This window comes from Gopherus evgoodei, chromosome 2, assembly GCF_007399415.2.
Source record: "Gopherus evgoodei ecotype Sinaloan lineage chromosome 2, rGopEvg1_v1.p, whole genome shotgun sequence".
Lineage (NCBI taxonomy): Eukaryota > Metazoa > Chordata > Testudines > Testudinidae > Gopherus > Gopherus evgoodei.
Genome location: NC_044323.1, coordinates 22636092 through 22651191, shown reverse-complemented (window position 1 = coordinate 22651191; position 15100 = coordinate 22636092). Strand labels below are relative to the sequence as shown.

Genomic DNA, 15100 nt, shown 5'->3' with positions numbered 1-15100 from the left:
ACTCTCTGCCATGGTCTATCATCAAGTGAACTGTTCTGCTCCCTTTTAACTCCTCCCACAATCTGTGCATCTCTTGCAGGTGTGGCTGGGCAGGGCTGGCTACGTCCAGAGCAGTTCCTTAACCCATTGTTGCCACTGTGGGGTTTGTATACCCCATCACACTGTCATGTTAATGGCATTCAGTTACTAGCACTAGGCATGCTGCTTATTGACAACTTTTTGGAAAAAGGGCCCTGGCCACAGACAGGTTTGCGGAGCTGCAGCTAGGGAAGGAAGTGCTGGGATGTGCACTATACCTCTCCCTGTGTTCTTAAGCTGAATCCTGCTCTCAGGCTCAGCACATTCCACAGCTTACTTCCCTGCTGCAGTCCCACTAACCGGTCTGTTTTTGGGGACCCACCACCCTCAGAGGAGACAATGTGCTGAGGCATCTGCATCCCCACCCAGTGGGAGAGCCCTTCTGGAGTCCTGGTGCTAAGGGCTAGAAAGGGAAGCTGGGAGGTGTGAGGGGTTTGGTCACAGAGATCCCCTTGGGTCTGGCACCTGATGTGCTGAGATTACATCTGAGCCTGTTTTCCCTGCCAGCTTGGGACTCCAGAACTGTGCCTTGTTGAGCCAGGCACGCTAGCCTGCTGCAAATACAAATCCAGGTCTGGTCCACACCCCCAAAGCTGCAGACTTAACTGAAAGCAGCTTAGCAGGTTACTGGCCTCCAGAATCCAGACCGTCAGCTCCCAATGAGATCCAAACTCCAAATAAATCCATTTTACTCTGTACAAAGTTTATACAGAGTAAACTCATAAATTGTCCGCCCTCTATAACACTGATACAGAGATATGCACAGCGGTTGGCTCCCCCAGGTATTAATCACTTACTCTGGGTTCATTAATAAAGTGATTTTATTAAGTATAAAAAGTAGGATTTAAGTGGTTTCAAGTAATAACAGACAGAACAAAGTAAGTCACCAGTAAGTGGCCAGATTTTCAAAATGAAAAAACTAGGACACTTCTTGTACCACAGAGATGTGGGTTGGGGTCTCAAGCGCCTTAAGGTATTAGGGCTCATGCAGTGCAGGAGTCCATCTCTGAAGAGTTTATGGGAGGATCAGGGCATTAGCTGTGAGACACTCCAACCTACAGAATTAGGGGAGAGGCCCACAGGTGGTGGTGAACTCTGTCCACACTGTGCTCTTTGGAATGTCAGCAGTTATGTGAATTTGTTGGTGAGTGTGCACTGAATGAGACAATGGTACTCAGGAGCCATTAGAGGTTTGTGCATCACCTTTAGTTTAATTTGGTGAACAGCTCATTTAATTGTTTTACATTTTATTTAATTAATAAACCCCCTGGGAAACCTACCCAAAAAACCCCAGTTTCAAAATTATTTAACATCGCTAAGCAGCAGTAAACTTAGTTAGCATGTCATTTACAAATCCAAGCATTTAAAAGCAAGGGCATGAGCAAGTAAGAACATCATATTTTACATTATTCACATAATTAAACATGTTAAACCCTAATTCTGATAAGCAAAGGCCTATATGTGCTTTAATTTCATAGCTTTATAGTACTCCATATGATGATTGTATTGCTTAGTCTAACCAACAACTCACATATGTTTCCACAAAATCAAACTAAATTCCGCAGGAAGCCCCATTGTTTCAGTATTTCTTTATGCACCCCCTTATGTCTGTATCTCCTTGGTGTCTCTTGTCTGAGACTGTAAATTCTTTGGGGGTAGGAACAATCTTTTTGTTTTGTGTTTGTACAGTACTTAACACAATCAGGTCCTAGTCCACAACAGCGGTGCCTACATGCTAATACAATGCAAATAAGAACCTCCCCAGTTCCCATGGCATTTTTTTAGGGCGACACCTAAAGCATGGCCACAGATCGGGATTATGGGGAATAAATACATTCACTGTATGTTTTTGCTAAAATGGTCATTAGTGGCATGATGGTTCCTAGTGCTGAGGTTTGCTGTACCCTCTGTAGGTTTCAGAGTTAATGCTGCATTGTGAAGAAAGACTCAGGCCACACAGCCCAGGCCATGCCAGGCCAGCACCGCACTGCTCATAGTTCAGTCTCATTCTAGCTCAGTGGTTCCCAAACTGGGGTTCAGAAACCCCTGGGGGTTCACAAAATGTTACAGGGGGTTCTCAGGAAAAAATTCCCTAATGGTGGACAGAGCTGTCCCTAGGGACCCTGGGGCCAGAAGCCCAGAGCCCCTGGACTTCCAAGAGCTAAGTAGATCAAAGCAAGCATATCTGTTACGCTGAGGAGATTTCAACTTCAAGACTCCTGATAAGAAATGGAAAGGGAGGTGGATATTTTTTGCTGTTGTAAAAATTAAATAGGCAGTTAGTATTGTTTTAAAAATGATGAACAAGTTTAAGCTTTGTTCTAACATATGTTGTTTGCCTGAATTGCTCAAGACCTGAATGCTTATGTAGGAGGAATGCTTTGAGTTGGCTTCTTAAGTACCTTTATGCTGTTTCACATCTGACACTCCTCGATGAAAAATAGGAGCCGTCTTGTAACAGGCTTATTCAACGTGATACAAGCAATGAAAGTGAGCTCTAGGAAGTGTTGCCATTTTCATAATGTAATAAAAATGTTGTCATGATAAGTAATAATAAATAGTGTGTAATAAGCATGTCATAAAAACAAACTTTATATTTCCAAGGTCACTGCTTTTATAATTTATGCTCAGGTAAAGGAGAAAATCACCTGGAAATATTCATTTACAGGGGGGGATTCGCAGGACTTTACATTTTACTGAAAGGGGTTCACACGGGTTGTTAAAGTTTGGGAACCACTGCTCCAGCTCATCCTCACCGCAAAGGGTTAATGATTAACTCCGCAGATTCCGCAGCTACTGCCGCGGCAAAGACACAGGATCAAACTTCTCCACGGTCAGCCTAATCCTCGCTTCTCCATTGGTCAGTCGCTGCCTGACCCTCGCTCGCCATTGGCTGTTCCCGTTCCCTCTACTCGCCCTCGAGTTAGTCAGTACCTGGCTGTGATTGGCTAGGAGCACAGCCCAGCCCGGAAGCCGAGGCGCGGTGGTACGATCGGGCGATGCGGTGACGTGCTGGTTTCGGGACTCAGGTATTGGCGGGAGCCGGCTGAGGGGCGATGTGGCGTACGCTGTGCGCGAGTCGGGGCGCTGCGGTTGCCGGATTGGTGCTGCGCGCTCCCAGGCCGCTACTGCCCTTCAGGTAAGTGCAGCGGCGGCGGCTGCCGCACCGTCTCTGGCGGGGGCGCTGGGAGTAATGGGAACGGAGCGGCGGGGCGGGGGGCGCCAAAGGCCGCAGAGCATGGGCGTGGTATGGGCGGGGGTAGTGATGTAGGGTATGCGGGGGAGCGCCACGGGATAGGAGGCTGTGAGGGGATGTTGCGGGGACAGGAGTGGGGGAGTCAGGGAATAGGAGGATGGGGGTGGGGATTTCGGGGGACTGGAGTGGGGGCGTCAGGGAATAGGGGGTGAGGATCTTGAGGGGACAGGAGTTGGGGTGTTAGGATAGGAGGGTGGGGATGTTGTGGGGACAGGAGTGGGGGTGTCAGGGAATAGGAGGATGGGGGTGGGGATGTTGAGGGGACTGGAGTGGGGGTGTCAGGGAATAGGAGGATGGGGGTGAGGATGTTGTGGGGACAGGAGTGGGGGTGTCAGGATAGGAGGATGGGGATGTTGGGGGGACAGGAAGCTGTGGGGTGGGGATGTCAGGGAGACAGGAGTAGGGGTATCGGGGATGGGAGTGGGGGTGTCAGGGGATAGGAGGACAGGGTTGGATTTGGGGAGACTGGAGTGGGGGTGTTAGGATAGGAGGATGAGGGTGGGGATGTTGGGGGGACAGGAATGAAGAGTGTCAGGAGTTAGGAGAATGGGAGTGTTGGGAGAGGATTAGGGGTGTCAAAGGATTGGGAGACCTTGGTGTATCTGACGTCCTATAGGGTCTTCTACTGGGCTCTCTGAGATGGGGTGTCGGGGAAGGGAGGATGGGTAGTAATCGGGACTGGGGTGTGTTGGGCATGTCAGGGGAACAGGGGGTTAGCGGGTGTCATAGGATTGGGGGATATAGGTGGGGTTGAGGGGATTTTGCATGGAAGGACTTTTTACACCCCTGGTTCTTTCTAGTGTGGGGGAATCTCCTCCTTAGCTATAACTCCTCATCCAGTTCATCCAAGGGCCCAGATGTATCTTTCTGTGCTGGATGTTTTCATGCCCTTGCGTAGGTTGGTGTGTGAGGCTGGCACTGCTGCAGTGGAACTAACCTCGTAGAGAATCCGGATCCTCTCTCTGAAGGGTTGTTGCCACCATCATCTTAACTCATACCTCAGTCAGAGACCTGCTTCTCAGTATTGCCGGCAATACTGAAGAGTCCCTGTAACTGAGAGAAATTAAAGGAAAATGTTTCCTTGATGTGTTTGATGGTACTCGTTGTCTAGTCGTCATCACTGTTTCCACTGGGTAGTGTGGGTTTGTCACAAAGCAAAAATGAAACAATTTTTAAAAATAGCAAAAGGTGAGGGCAGAACCCTCTGTCAGTTATAGGAGCCATAGGGGCAGACAAATCACCTATAACTAACTTTAATTCCTTTTAAAAGAAGTATAAATTTATTTGTATCGAGAATAAAGTCTCTGTGTAAACTTGTCACATCTTGGGCAGATCTTGCAGCACTTTGGGCATAGGGAAGAAACAGGATGAAAAAGGTATTTGTTTAATTAGAAAATTGTTTAGAATACACTGCTCCATTTTACAGTTTATGGGCATACTACACCTCAGACTCCTGCTTTCTCTCTCATTATTGCTATACTGCGATAAAAGACATCTCAGAGCCCTGGCTCCAGCCCAAGCCTTATCATCTACACTGGAATTTTTAGCCCCACAGCTCAAGTCCCATTACCCCAACTCAGCTGATCCTGGTTCGGAGACCCAGTGTTGTGAGTTATTTTTATCGCAGTGTAGATGTACACTCTGAGCACGCACCCTCTTGGTTTCAGGCCTGTAGTTGTCATGTGTCTCTCAGGATGGAATCATGCAATTCTCCCACTCTGACAGGACCCTAGGTTGCATTTTTCTATGTATCAACTTTGATTATCTCAGAAAATCTGATTTATGTCCAGACTTTGCAATTCTGTTCCCTCTCTGGGGCAATGACAGTGGTAAATCAGTGACCAAACAACCTCCTTAAAGCAAGCATGTCAGAAAAAACAATCTTAAAAAATAATAAAACAGATCGTACATGTGTAGCTTATCAGATTTTTAACCATCTTTCACATGTAGATATGACTTCCTATAGGGTCTCCCACTGAGCCTCTTTCCCTCTCAACTTGTCTCCCTAGTGGAGCTTACTGACAACACCCTAAGCAGTCTGGCAACTCCACCCTCCTTTGCATGAATCATGTAACTTTTTAGCTGTTTATAGTCCTTTGATCTGGTAACCTCTAGCTTTGGCAAAACAATCAGGGTGGATAAAAATCAATGATTTAAAAAAAAAATTAAAAATCGGATTTTTTTATTTAAATCAGATTTTTTGGCAATGCTTTTAGAGGAAAAAAATCTATCTGAAGATAGTTTTAATTAAAATTCATTATAGTTCAAAAATCTCATCATGGAATAGAGATTATAAATTGTAATTCTATAGTATGAGACAATATATTCATGGCATGTTTAAAAAAAGTTTTGTGAATGAGTTCCAGTAGTTCAGGGATTAGGAACCCAATCTTATGGGACTCCAGGGGCTTCTATATAGATTATTTAGGTTAATCTTTCGATCTACCCAATGGGACTCAGTGCTCAGTCTAGAAGAAATACCTCTACCCCGATATAACGTGGTCCTCAGGAGACAGAAAATCTCACCGTCTTATAGGTGAGAATGCGTTATATCAAACTTGCTTTGCCCCTCCTTGTTCCCTGACCACCTTCTCCAGAGTCCCCCATCCCTAATAACCCCCAGGACCCCAACCAACCCACCATCTCCTGACTGCTCCGACTCCTACCTATCCTCCCCTCCCCCTGACAAGCAGTCACCGGCAGCAGCAGGATGCTGTTCGCGCTCACCTGCAGCGGGAAGCGAAGCGATGCAAGCCCGGCATGCTCCACTCTGCCAGCTCCTAGCTGCGGCGCTCCGCTCCGCTTCCCGCCACAGGTGAGTGCAGGGAGGTTGGGGAAAGGATGCCCTTCCCCCCCCCCCCCCAAACTCACCTGCAGCGGGAAGTGGAGCGCTGCGGCTGGGAGCTGGCAGAGTGGAGCGGACTGGGGCCGGGCTGCTCCGCTTCTGCTGCTGCTGGTGAGTGTGGGGGGGGGGGAGGGGATCCCTTCCCCCAAGCCTCCTTCCCCGGAGCAACACGGCTAGGCCCAGGGCGAGGGAAGCAGAGCAGGCTGTTCCCGCTCCCCCGCTAATCTCCTGGGCCACTCCGGGACTGTGGAGCCCCCAAAAGTGCCCTCCTACAGCTCTTGCCCCCGCCCCCGAGACCCTCTGCCCCTTATCGAACCCCTTGGCCCCAGCGTGGCCCGGCACCCTTAACACTGCTCAGAGCAGCGTGTCAGAGCTTTACCGCCTTATATGCGAACCCACCTTACATTGGGTCGCATTATATCGGGATAGAGGTGTACCATCAGAGATGCTTAGTTTTGCAGTTCTCAAACTGGATTTGTGTCTCCACAGATAACTTGCTTGTTAACAGCAAAAATGTCTTTAAATAAATAATATATAGAGGTGAGAAATTTAAATCAAATCCACTCTGAAAATAATCTTTGCAGCTTGTTGGAGACTGGGTCTTTGAAGCTAACAGATTGCCTCATTGTCTTTCAAGTATGTCCTTGGGTGTTTTTATCTGGGAAGCAACTGTGTCCCCTTCACATACATATATGTACATCTGGTCCAGGCCGTATGATTAGTTCATTGAATCTGGTTTGGGTGAGCTGATCTGTAGCATGTGATGCAGGACTTCCTATATCAGATCAGATATCCAGCCTCCTTCTAGGGCTAATACCTGCTCTTTCAGAGGAGAGTGACAAAAATCCATAAAGCATCTAGCTAATATTGCAATATAGTACATACTGTGGGATAGCCAATACCTTCATCTCTGAGCCAATTCATTTACATTTAGTGGAATAAGGTTTGCTTATCCTTCTCTAAACAAAATAATGATAAATATAACTTCTTGTAAAACTGTCCACAGTATTAGAGTCTACCACCTATGGCAGCAAATTCTGAAAGCTAAACATGTGATGTGTGAAGTATCATTTCTAACTTGTTCTAAATTTGCTGGCTCTCGGTCTCACCAAGTGACTGTCTCTTTTGATCACTGTTTACAGTGGGAAGAGAAGTACCACAGCTATGCCTGAAGTAAACACAGATAATCTTGATAAACAGCAGGTGCAGCTTCTGGCAGAGATGTGTATCCTTATTGATGAAAATGACAAGAAGATTGGTGCAGATACCAAGAAAAACTGCCATCTGAATGAAAACATTGATAAAGGTACAGTTTAAATTGATAGGAAATCATGTTAACAATAATTGTGGGCAATATATATATATAAAAACCACAAACCAAGCCTTGAAGGGCTTACAATCTAATTTTAAAGCAAGATGCTACAGTGGGAATAACAAACAATTGGAGGCAATAAAGAAGGGAGAAAGACAATAGTACTAGGAACATGTGGCCATGAACATAGCCAAGGTGCTGTATTAGATGTTTTTGACTCCCTTCGATTTTAACTTATAAAATGTAAGCAAATAGATATATTATAACAAAATAAAAGTCTTAGAAGACAGTAATTAACTCTTATTTTAGTAGAGTTTTTTTTCAAATGACAAAAATATAACCACTTCCTAGAGAGGTGTTAAAAGGGAATTTGTCTCATCTTATATGCTGGTTTGTGTCTACTGGAAACATACTTCTTGAATGCTTATCTTTATATTTTTTGGTGGCCCAATAAATGGTATTTCATGTGAGGGTTTGCAGATTGCTCTTGTGTACTCACAGTACAAAGTAAGGAGCTTGTCCTGCAGAAGGACGGAGAGCTAACATTTTTGGGGAAGTTCTGTTTTTAAATTCTACTTCTTATTCCATGCCCATTATTGTGAGAGCTGGATGCTTTCCAAAGTTAAGTTTGGGATTTTAACAGCCTGTTGTACATTCTCTCTCTCTCTCATATAAAATCTCAGGTAAGGACTAAGCCCTGGTAGTGACTTGCCCAAACATGCTATAAATAAACTTGCCTCAGAGACACTGAGCTTAATTGCAATAATATATTGGAAGCAGATACTTTGAGACTTGTGCATGTTTGGGAATAGGAAAAGCTAACATTTAACATAAGTCAAAAAACAAAATCAAAAGTGTTTCTTTTTTTCCACTTCTTACTTAAGAAAAGTTTCTAGCACATATGATTGAGGGGAAAAAACCTTTAAAAGATGAACCTATTCCGGTTCCGTGATCTTTACTATTCTACTTGCAGTTCTTTTTTAATCTTTTATTTCAGAGACTTATACTCATGGTTCTTATGTCTGTTTTAGGATTATTGCACCGAGCTTTCAGTGTTTTTTTATTCAATACAGAAGATAAGTTGCTATTGCAGCAGAGATCAGATGCTAAAATTACTTTTCCAGGTTAGTATGTAAACATTTCTTGCTAAGGTAAAAAGCTGTGTGTGTGTTCCTCTCTCATTTCCCACCATTACTTTCTCTACAGACTTTAACATCAGTTTCCTCGGGGAGAGGAGAGAGAGTTAATTAGTTTTGGGCTTTTCCAGGAGATGAAATCAATCTATAGGCACATCAGTTTCTTGCATTAGAGGATAATTATAGCATGGATTAGAGGCTTGTAGGGAGCAATTGTCCTAGGACATGTACAGACATGTTTATGCAGGTGCAGAGAGTGTTTGTAACTAACTATTCTCAGGGTACGTCTACACTACAGGATAAATTCAAATTAGCTTAAACCGATTTTATAAAACAGATATTATAAAGTCGATTGTGCGCGTCCACACTAGGCACATTAATTCGGTGGTGTGCGTCCGTGGTCCGAGGCTAGCGTCGATTTCTGGAGCGGTGCACTGTGGGTAGCTACTGTAAAAGAATGAGGCCAATAACGTCAATTTGCATCCACACTAATCCTAAATCAATATAGTAATATCGATTTTAGCGTTACTCCTCTCGTTTTGTAGGAGTACAGAAATCGATTTAAAGAGCCCTTTAAATCGATATAAAGAGCAGTGTAGTGTGGACGGGTGCAGGGTTAAATCGATTTAACCCTGTTAAAATCAGTTTAACAGCGTAGTGTGGACCAGGCCTCAGTAGAGAAGAGCTGGAAAACTAAGTGGGAAAGCCTTGCAACTACCTGTACAAATGGAATTTGATCCTTTTGATTCCACTTGGAAAGAAGTGCAACTGAAGTCTCTCAGGAAAAAAATATTTAGCTGTTGGAAGGTGATCCTGAGTTAAATCTAAAAACTGACTCCTTTTACCTGACCCTGCTGTTTTAGTGGTTCTTCTTCCACCTCCACCCCACAAAGTACCAAAAATACTGCTTTTGATCAAAAGGTAGAGTGCCCCATCACACTGTCTAGAGTGTCTCACAACTGAGAGTGCGTATCTCAGGGCAGATTGTCAAAAATAGAACGGACATCCCAGACTGTTGATATGTACTATAATTAGATTTCACCAAGCCTGTAACAAAAGTGAACTCCTGGATCACTATATAAGTGTTTCCATGGAGTCACAGTCCCCTTAGACTGTTCAGTCTATCTTGCCATCCAGGCAAGCTGGCAAGCCTGCTGATCTTGCAACACTGGATGAGATCCTTTGGTGGGACAACATTGGTTATCCAAGGTGATACTGCAGCACAAATAAGGCACTAACATGCAAAGTCAAGTTAATTTTAACTTCTGTTAGAAATATTTGATTAGTGGGAATCTGTTTCTCTTTTTTGTCAAATACAAACAAAGGGAGCAGGAATAGATGCTCGAGGTTTAGGGTAGAGGGTGCTGCAGACCTCTTTTTCAAAACATGCTGACTGGTGATACATTAGTTCTGTACAGGATTTCTGCAACATATATTACTGTTCTAAACATTGACTGTACACAAACTTTTTACAGATTGTTTTACCAACACTTGTTGCAGCCATCCACTGAGCACCCCACTAGAACTGGAAGAAAATAATGCCCATGGTGTTCGGCGAGCAGCACAGAGGCGATTAAGAGCAGAGTTAGGCATTCCCCTGGAACAGGTAACAGAAGTGTTGCTACAGATTATAACAGGGTTTGGCAACCTTTCAGCAGTGGTGTGCCAAGTTTTCATTTATTCACTCTAATTTAAGGCTTCGCGTGCCAGTAATACACTTTAACATTTTTAGAAGGTCTCTAAGTCTATAATATATAACGAAACTATTGTTGTATGTACAGTAAATAAGGTATTTAAAATGTTTAAGAAGTGTCATTGAAAATTAAATTAAAATGCAGAACTCCCTGGACCAGTGGCCAGGACCTGGGAAGTGTGAGTGCCATTGAAAATTAGCTCGCGTGCCACCTTCGGCAGGTGTGCCATAGGCTGCCTACCCCTGGATTATAATTTACCTGAAGAAAAATTGTTGAACAGTAAATAGACTTTTGAATTTGGCACAAAATAACTACCAACTAGGACTTGTGTGCAAAAGCTTACACTGAAGAGGAATTAGATTTTTTAACCTTGTAGGTCCAGTTGGTTAGGGATATATGTAAATATTGGTGAGTCAATTGGCACAAGTGTGTTCCAGATTCTAAAAATCTTGTCTAACTGCCTACTAAAGGATCCCTCATGAGTACTTGAGTTGTACATGAGTACAACCTAAATGTAAGGCAAAATGTAAATAACATGGTGCAAAGTAGGACTTCATCATTTCAGTTTAAATCCTCTGTTTACTAACATGAGAGAGGACATTTAATCACCAACCTTAGTCACCCAACAATATTTCATTGATTTTAAAAATACAAATTGGCAATGAGGGGTAGGGCTTCTGTACCTAGTCAATTATGAAAGTTAAAAGGAGTAACAAGTAGGAGGAACCTGCCCCGAGTCCCCTGGCAGTGCTGGATTTTTTTAATTACTTAACTATTTAAAAATATTTATTCTGTTTCCATGTAGAAAAACCTCCACAAAATGAAAAAGCATACTGTTGTATAGAGAAACAGTGAAGCCAACTCAGCACGAGTGCTGTCACGTGCACCAAGTTGCTTAATTTTTTTTCTCCATTTTTCTCTCTATTTGTATATTAGAAATAAGCTTCAAACTTTTTTCCAGACCAAAAATGTATGTAGGAGTGTTTTTTAAACTGACCGTGTCCCTTCAGAAAGGTGATTCATAACTGTTTTGTTTTCTCCACTTCCAAAATATATTCATTACAATATCTCGGCTGTATCTCCCTCTCTCTTACTGCTGATTAGTTAATTAAGGATTTTGGTTATAGGTAACTCCAGAAGAAATCTTCTATATAACGCGAATTCACTACAAGGCCTGCTCTGATGGGATCTGGGGAGAACACGAAATTGATTACATCTTGTTTGTGCGGAAGAATGTAACACTGAATCCTGATCCAAATGAGATCAAAAGTTACTGTTACGTGACACAGGAAGAACTAAAACTCCTCTTGGAAAAAGCATCAAAAAATGAAATCAAGATTACTCCATGGTTCAAATTAATTGCAGAGACATTTCTTTTTAAATGGTGGGATAACCTCCATAATTTAAATAGATTTGTGGATCATGAAAAAATACACAGAATGTAAAAAGCTTCAAGTGAATGTAGTAGTGAGGGATAACAGTAGGATGCTGTCTTAATAGCAGTAAGGTAACTTTTAATCCTTAAGGTTTTGAATACTTACAGAAATGGTACCTCAGCAGTACCTGTTGTAGGAATTTCTGTACCTATGTAGAGTGATGGTGTGGCAGTTGGGTTGGGGGTTTTTTTTAGTTAATTTACAGCTGATGAATGCTGCTGGCCTGACAGCATGGCAAAGTTAAGTCATCTTTTCAGAGCAGGCAAGCTGTGGTGTTACTCAAGTGCTGAAAAAAGTTTCAAATGTAAAGCCAGCCTTGATGACTATAAGTAAATAACAGTAGGTATAGTATGAATTTGTTTGGGGCTTAATGAAAATTAAGATAGAAAGCCATGTAGAAAAGAAGTTGTAAACCTTTATTTTGAGGGGCACTGAAATACATTTAATGAGGCTTTTTAGCAGACATGAGTTTTGTACAAGGAGACAGACACAAATAGGCAACAGCAAAGTAAGCTTCCCTGCATTGCCTTCCAGTACAGTGCCTATAATGTGACTGGGAGTGATTCTCTCCAATGAATGGAGGATAATCCACTCTTTAACTCTATTTAGTTGTCTCCATTGTGACTGTAAATAAGTGCCACTTCTGATGTAAACACCCCCACCCACTGGCAATTAATCTGAGACTTCTCCTTCCAAACTCAGTTAATGGAGGCTTTTGGTAGTTAGGTTAATTAGAGGAATTTTGTCAACTTGTATTTATACTAGTTCCAGAACACACTATAACTAGCATATCTTCATCTTTCATCGAGGGGGAAAAAAACTGATTTACTAAGTAAATGTCATCAAATGCACAAAATAAACAACTCACAAACTTCACAACTGTGCCAGTCTCAGTAATATTTAGAAGTTGTAATGAAAATTTTGAAGTACGTGTTCCTTTGAAGACGTAAGTTACATAAACTCATAATTAAGTTATATGAAAATCACCTGCAGTGACTGGTTCCTGTGCTCTTTTGTATAAGTTTGACGTCAAATACTCATATCACTAAAGACTTCCACTAAGTTTAATAACTTAACATTTTATTGGTATTATAAAGCAGGAAATGGAATTTCAACTTAGATGTTTTCGTACAAGGCAACTACAACTAAAATGGAAATCTGTTTATTCTTGCCTAAAAAAAGTGACCGACAAGGCTGTTAACTGCAGTCCTTAAAAGGACATTTAGGAGCATAGAAAGAAGTGCACATAACCATTGTTAGAATGCAAATATAAGAACCTTAGTAATTCACTAAGTTCTTTGAACTTAAATGCACGTAATTACTGGTGGTCATGTGATAGAAGTCTGATACAGTGGAAGAAAGTAAAAATTGGTTGAGGGTTCTCCTTTAGAATCAGAAAGTAAGGAAAGGTGTATTACCTTTTTCTTAAAAGGTTTAGTTAAAGGTAACACCTTGTGATCACGTGACATCTTTTCCCTTATCATTAATGGAGCACCCTGGAAGTGTTGTAGAGGATTAAGTAGCTTCATTTCTAAAATTCTTTTGATGACAAAAATAAACATTGTCCTTTACGTGAACCTTTGAGGGTGGTTGTGTTTTGGGTCAAGCCACAATTGACACTGTTCTTCACTTCTAATTTTAGACAACTGTTTTCCTGGTTCTTTAGTTTCCTCCTCTTCCCCCCTTCAGTTTACATTGTGGACACCAAAGTGGAACTGCTCCCCCCTAAACTGAGCCTACTGTGGTTACGCAACTCTCACGCTTTGTACAAGTGGATCATGGTGGACTATCAAAACACTTATGATTTGAATTATTGAGAGGTTCTAAGGACAGCTGTTTTGGCTGATACTGTACACTAAAATAGAGCCATGCTGCTATAAAGATGTGTATATTAAAAGCCTTTGAACCAAAATATCTTTATTCAGGTACTAGTTTTTTCAAACTAAAACTAGACAACAAGAAGCTTTTTTGCTCAGTGTGATCTGAATTAAGACAATAAGTGTAAGAGCTCTAAAGGCCTTGAAAACTGAATGCTAAATTCTGTCTTCTGTAAAATCCATTCTGCTTCAATGAAGTCAGTGTAGGAGCATAAGAAAATAAAATTGCACACGTTATCACTCTGTCTTTTCTCTGTCCGACCCTGATGGTCACATTGGGTAAAACTCTTGGCAACCACTCTGGGATAAAGGTGACAGTTTATGCAATTGCCAGTTGCGTTACCCATTCTGAAGTTTTGCCAGAGCATTGGCAAGAAGATAAATTCTCAAGAAGACCATTAATCTTAACATTGGCCAGGGCTTTTGTTACAAAACCAGCTTCAACACTTTTTAAAAACAAAAGTGAACTCAATTTACAATTACCTGCACTTCTAGAAAAAGCACTTAAGTGCTGTACTAGCATAGCTGCCAAAACAAAATCTATTGCTTTTCATAAGTGAAAGGAATACGTTTATGTATAATGCACAACGTGTCTCACTAACATTAAAAAACAGAAGAAATTCAACAGTACAATCACAACTAGTGCTTCACTACTGTATTGTCAGTGAAAGCTAATCATGTTCTTACACATTAAAACAGGAACTGAAGTATCTGTGTGAAGGACATCTGCTGAAATTGTATTTGTGTACATCTAGAGACATTTCAATGTCTCCATTAAACTAAAGAAATATTTCACTAAAAGGGTCCCATTAGCTGCTTTTAAAGATTTTACCCAGTCTGATTATCAGAATGAAATCAGACCATTCTACTCCATAACAGAGGTATGTTACAATAAACTGACTATAAAAACAGTTCAATAATGGAAAGTGCATGCTGCTTATCTGATTCATTAAATAGATTAAAAAAAATACACCCCACTCACACAACAGAGTTCCCATCCCAATTCAAATGAAGGGATGAAAGGCACTGTCAACTGCTTACAGACAAGATTATCTCTTTGGCATAAAAAAATGGCAGATTCAGCAGTTGGGGAAGGACACCTTGCCTGCAACAAATACTGAAAGCCAAAGAGCAAAGTTTCAACATGTTGAAACAAAAGAGCTCAGCTTGCCCTGATTTTGGCCGGAGTACAAAAGGCAAAGTTCTAGTCTCCCCTTTCTAAACATTATACTCCTGCAAGTTTTCAATTATTATATACATTTTAATCAAATTCTTATACCAAAATATGTCCTTACATTAGTGCTGGAGGTTTTAACATCTGCTTTTTTCTTACTTTATACTATACATAATGAGGCTGCGGGGGGGGGGGGGTGGACGTGGCAGGGAAGAGGGGCTTGCTTGTCAGAGATGGCCAGTATCACTCAGCCCTTCTGACCATCACCAGTTTTCCCAGTGCCAGCAGAAAA

The 15100-nt window shown here is 42.1% G+C and overlaps 1 protein-coding gene across 2 annotated transcripts; it reads left to right on the top strand.

Annotated features, from left to right (window-relative positions):
* The first annotated feature begins 3024 nt into the window (after positions 1–3024).
* IDI1 (isopentenyl-diphosphate delta isomerase 1) lies at positions 3025–13871 on the top strand. 2 transcript variants are annotated; one of them, XM_030550137.1, is made up of 5 exons: positions 3025–3217; positions 7322–7485; positions 8523–8615; positions 10103–10233; positions 11449–13871. In XM_030550137.1, exons 1-5 carry the CDS (start codon positions 3135–3137, stop codon positions 11764–11766), a joined length of 789 nt encoding a protein of 262 aa, XP_030405997.1. In that variant the 5' UTR covers positions 3025–3134; the 3' UTR covers positions 11767–13871. The 2 variants fall into 2 exon arrangements, with proteins under 2 accessions (XP_030405997.1, XP_030405998.1); XM_030550138.1 differs by having other exon boundaries at positions 3038–3107.
* The last annotated feature ends 1229 nt before the right edge of the window (positions 13872–15100 follow it).

Coding starts and splice junctions, on each gene's coding strand:
- IDI1 (XM_030550137.1), top strand. CDS start 3,135: ATGTGGCGTACGCTGTGCGCGAGTCGGGGCGCTGCGGTTGCCGGATTG. Junction 3,218..7,321: donor AGGCCGCTACTGCCCTTCAG/GTAAGTGCAGCG, acceptor CACTGTTTACAG/TGGGAAGAGAAGTACCACAG. Junction 10,234..11,448: donor TAGGCATTCCCCTGGAACAG/GTAACAGAAGTG, acceptor TTTTGGTTATAG/GTAACTCCAGAAGAAATCTT.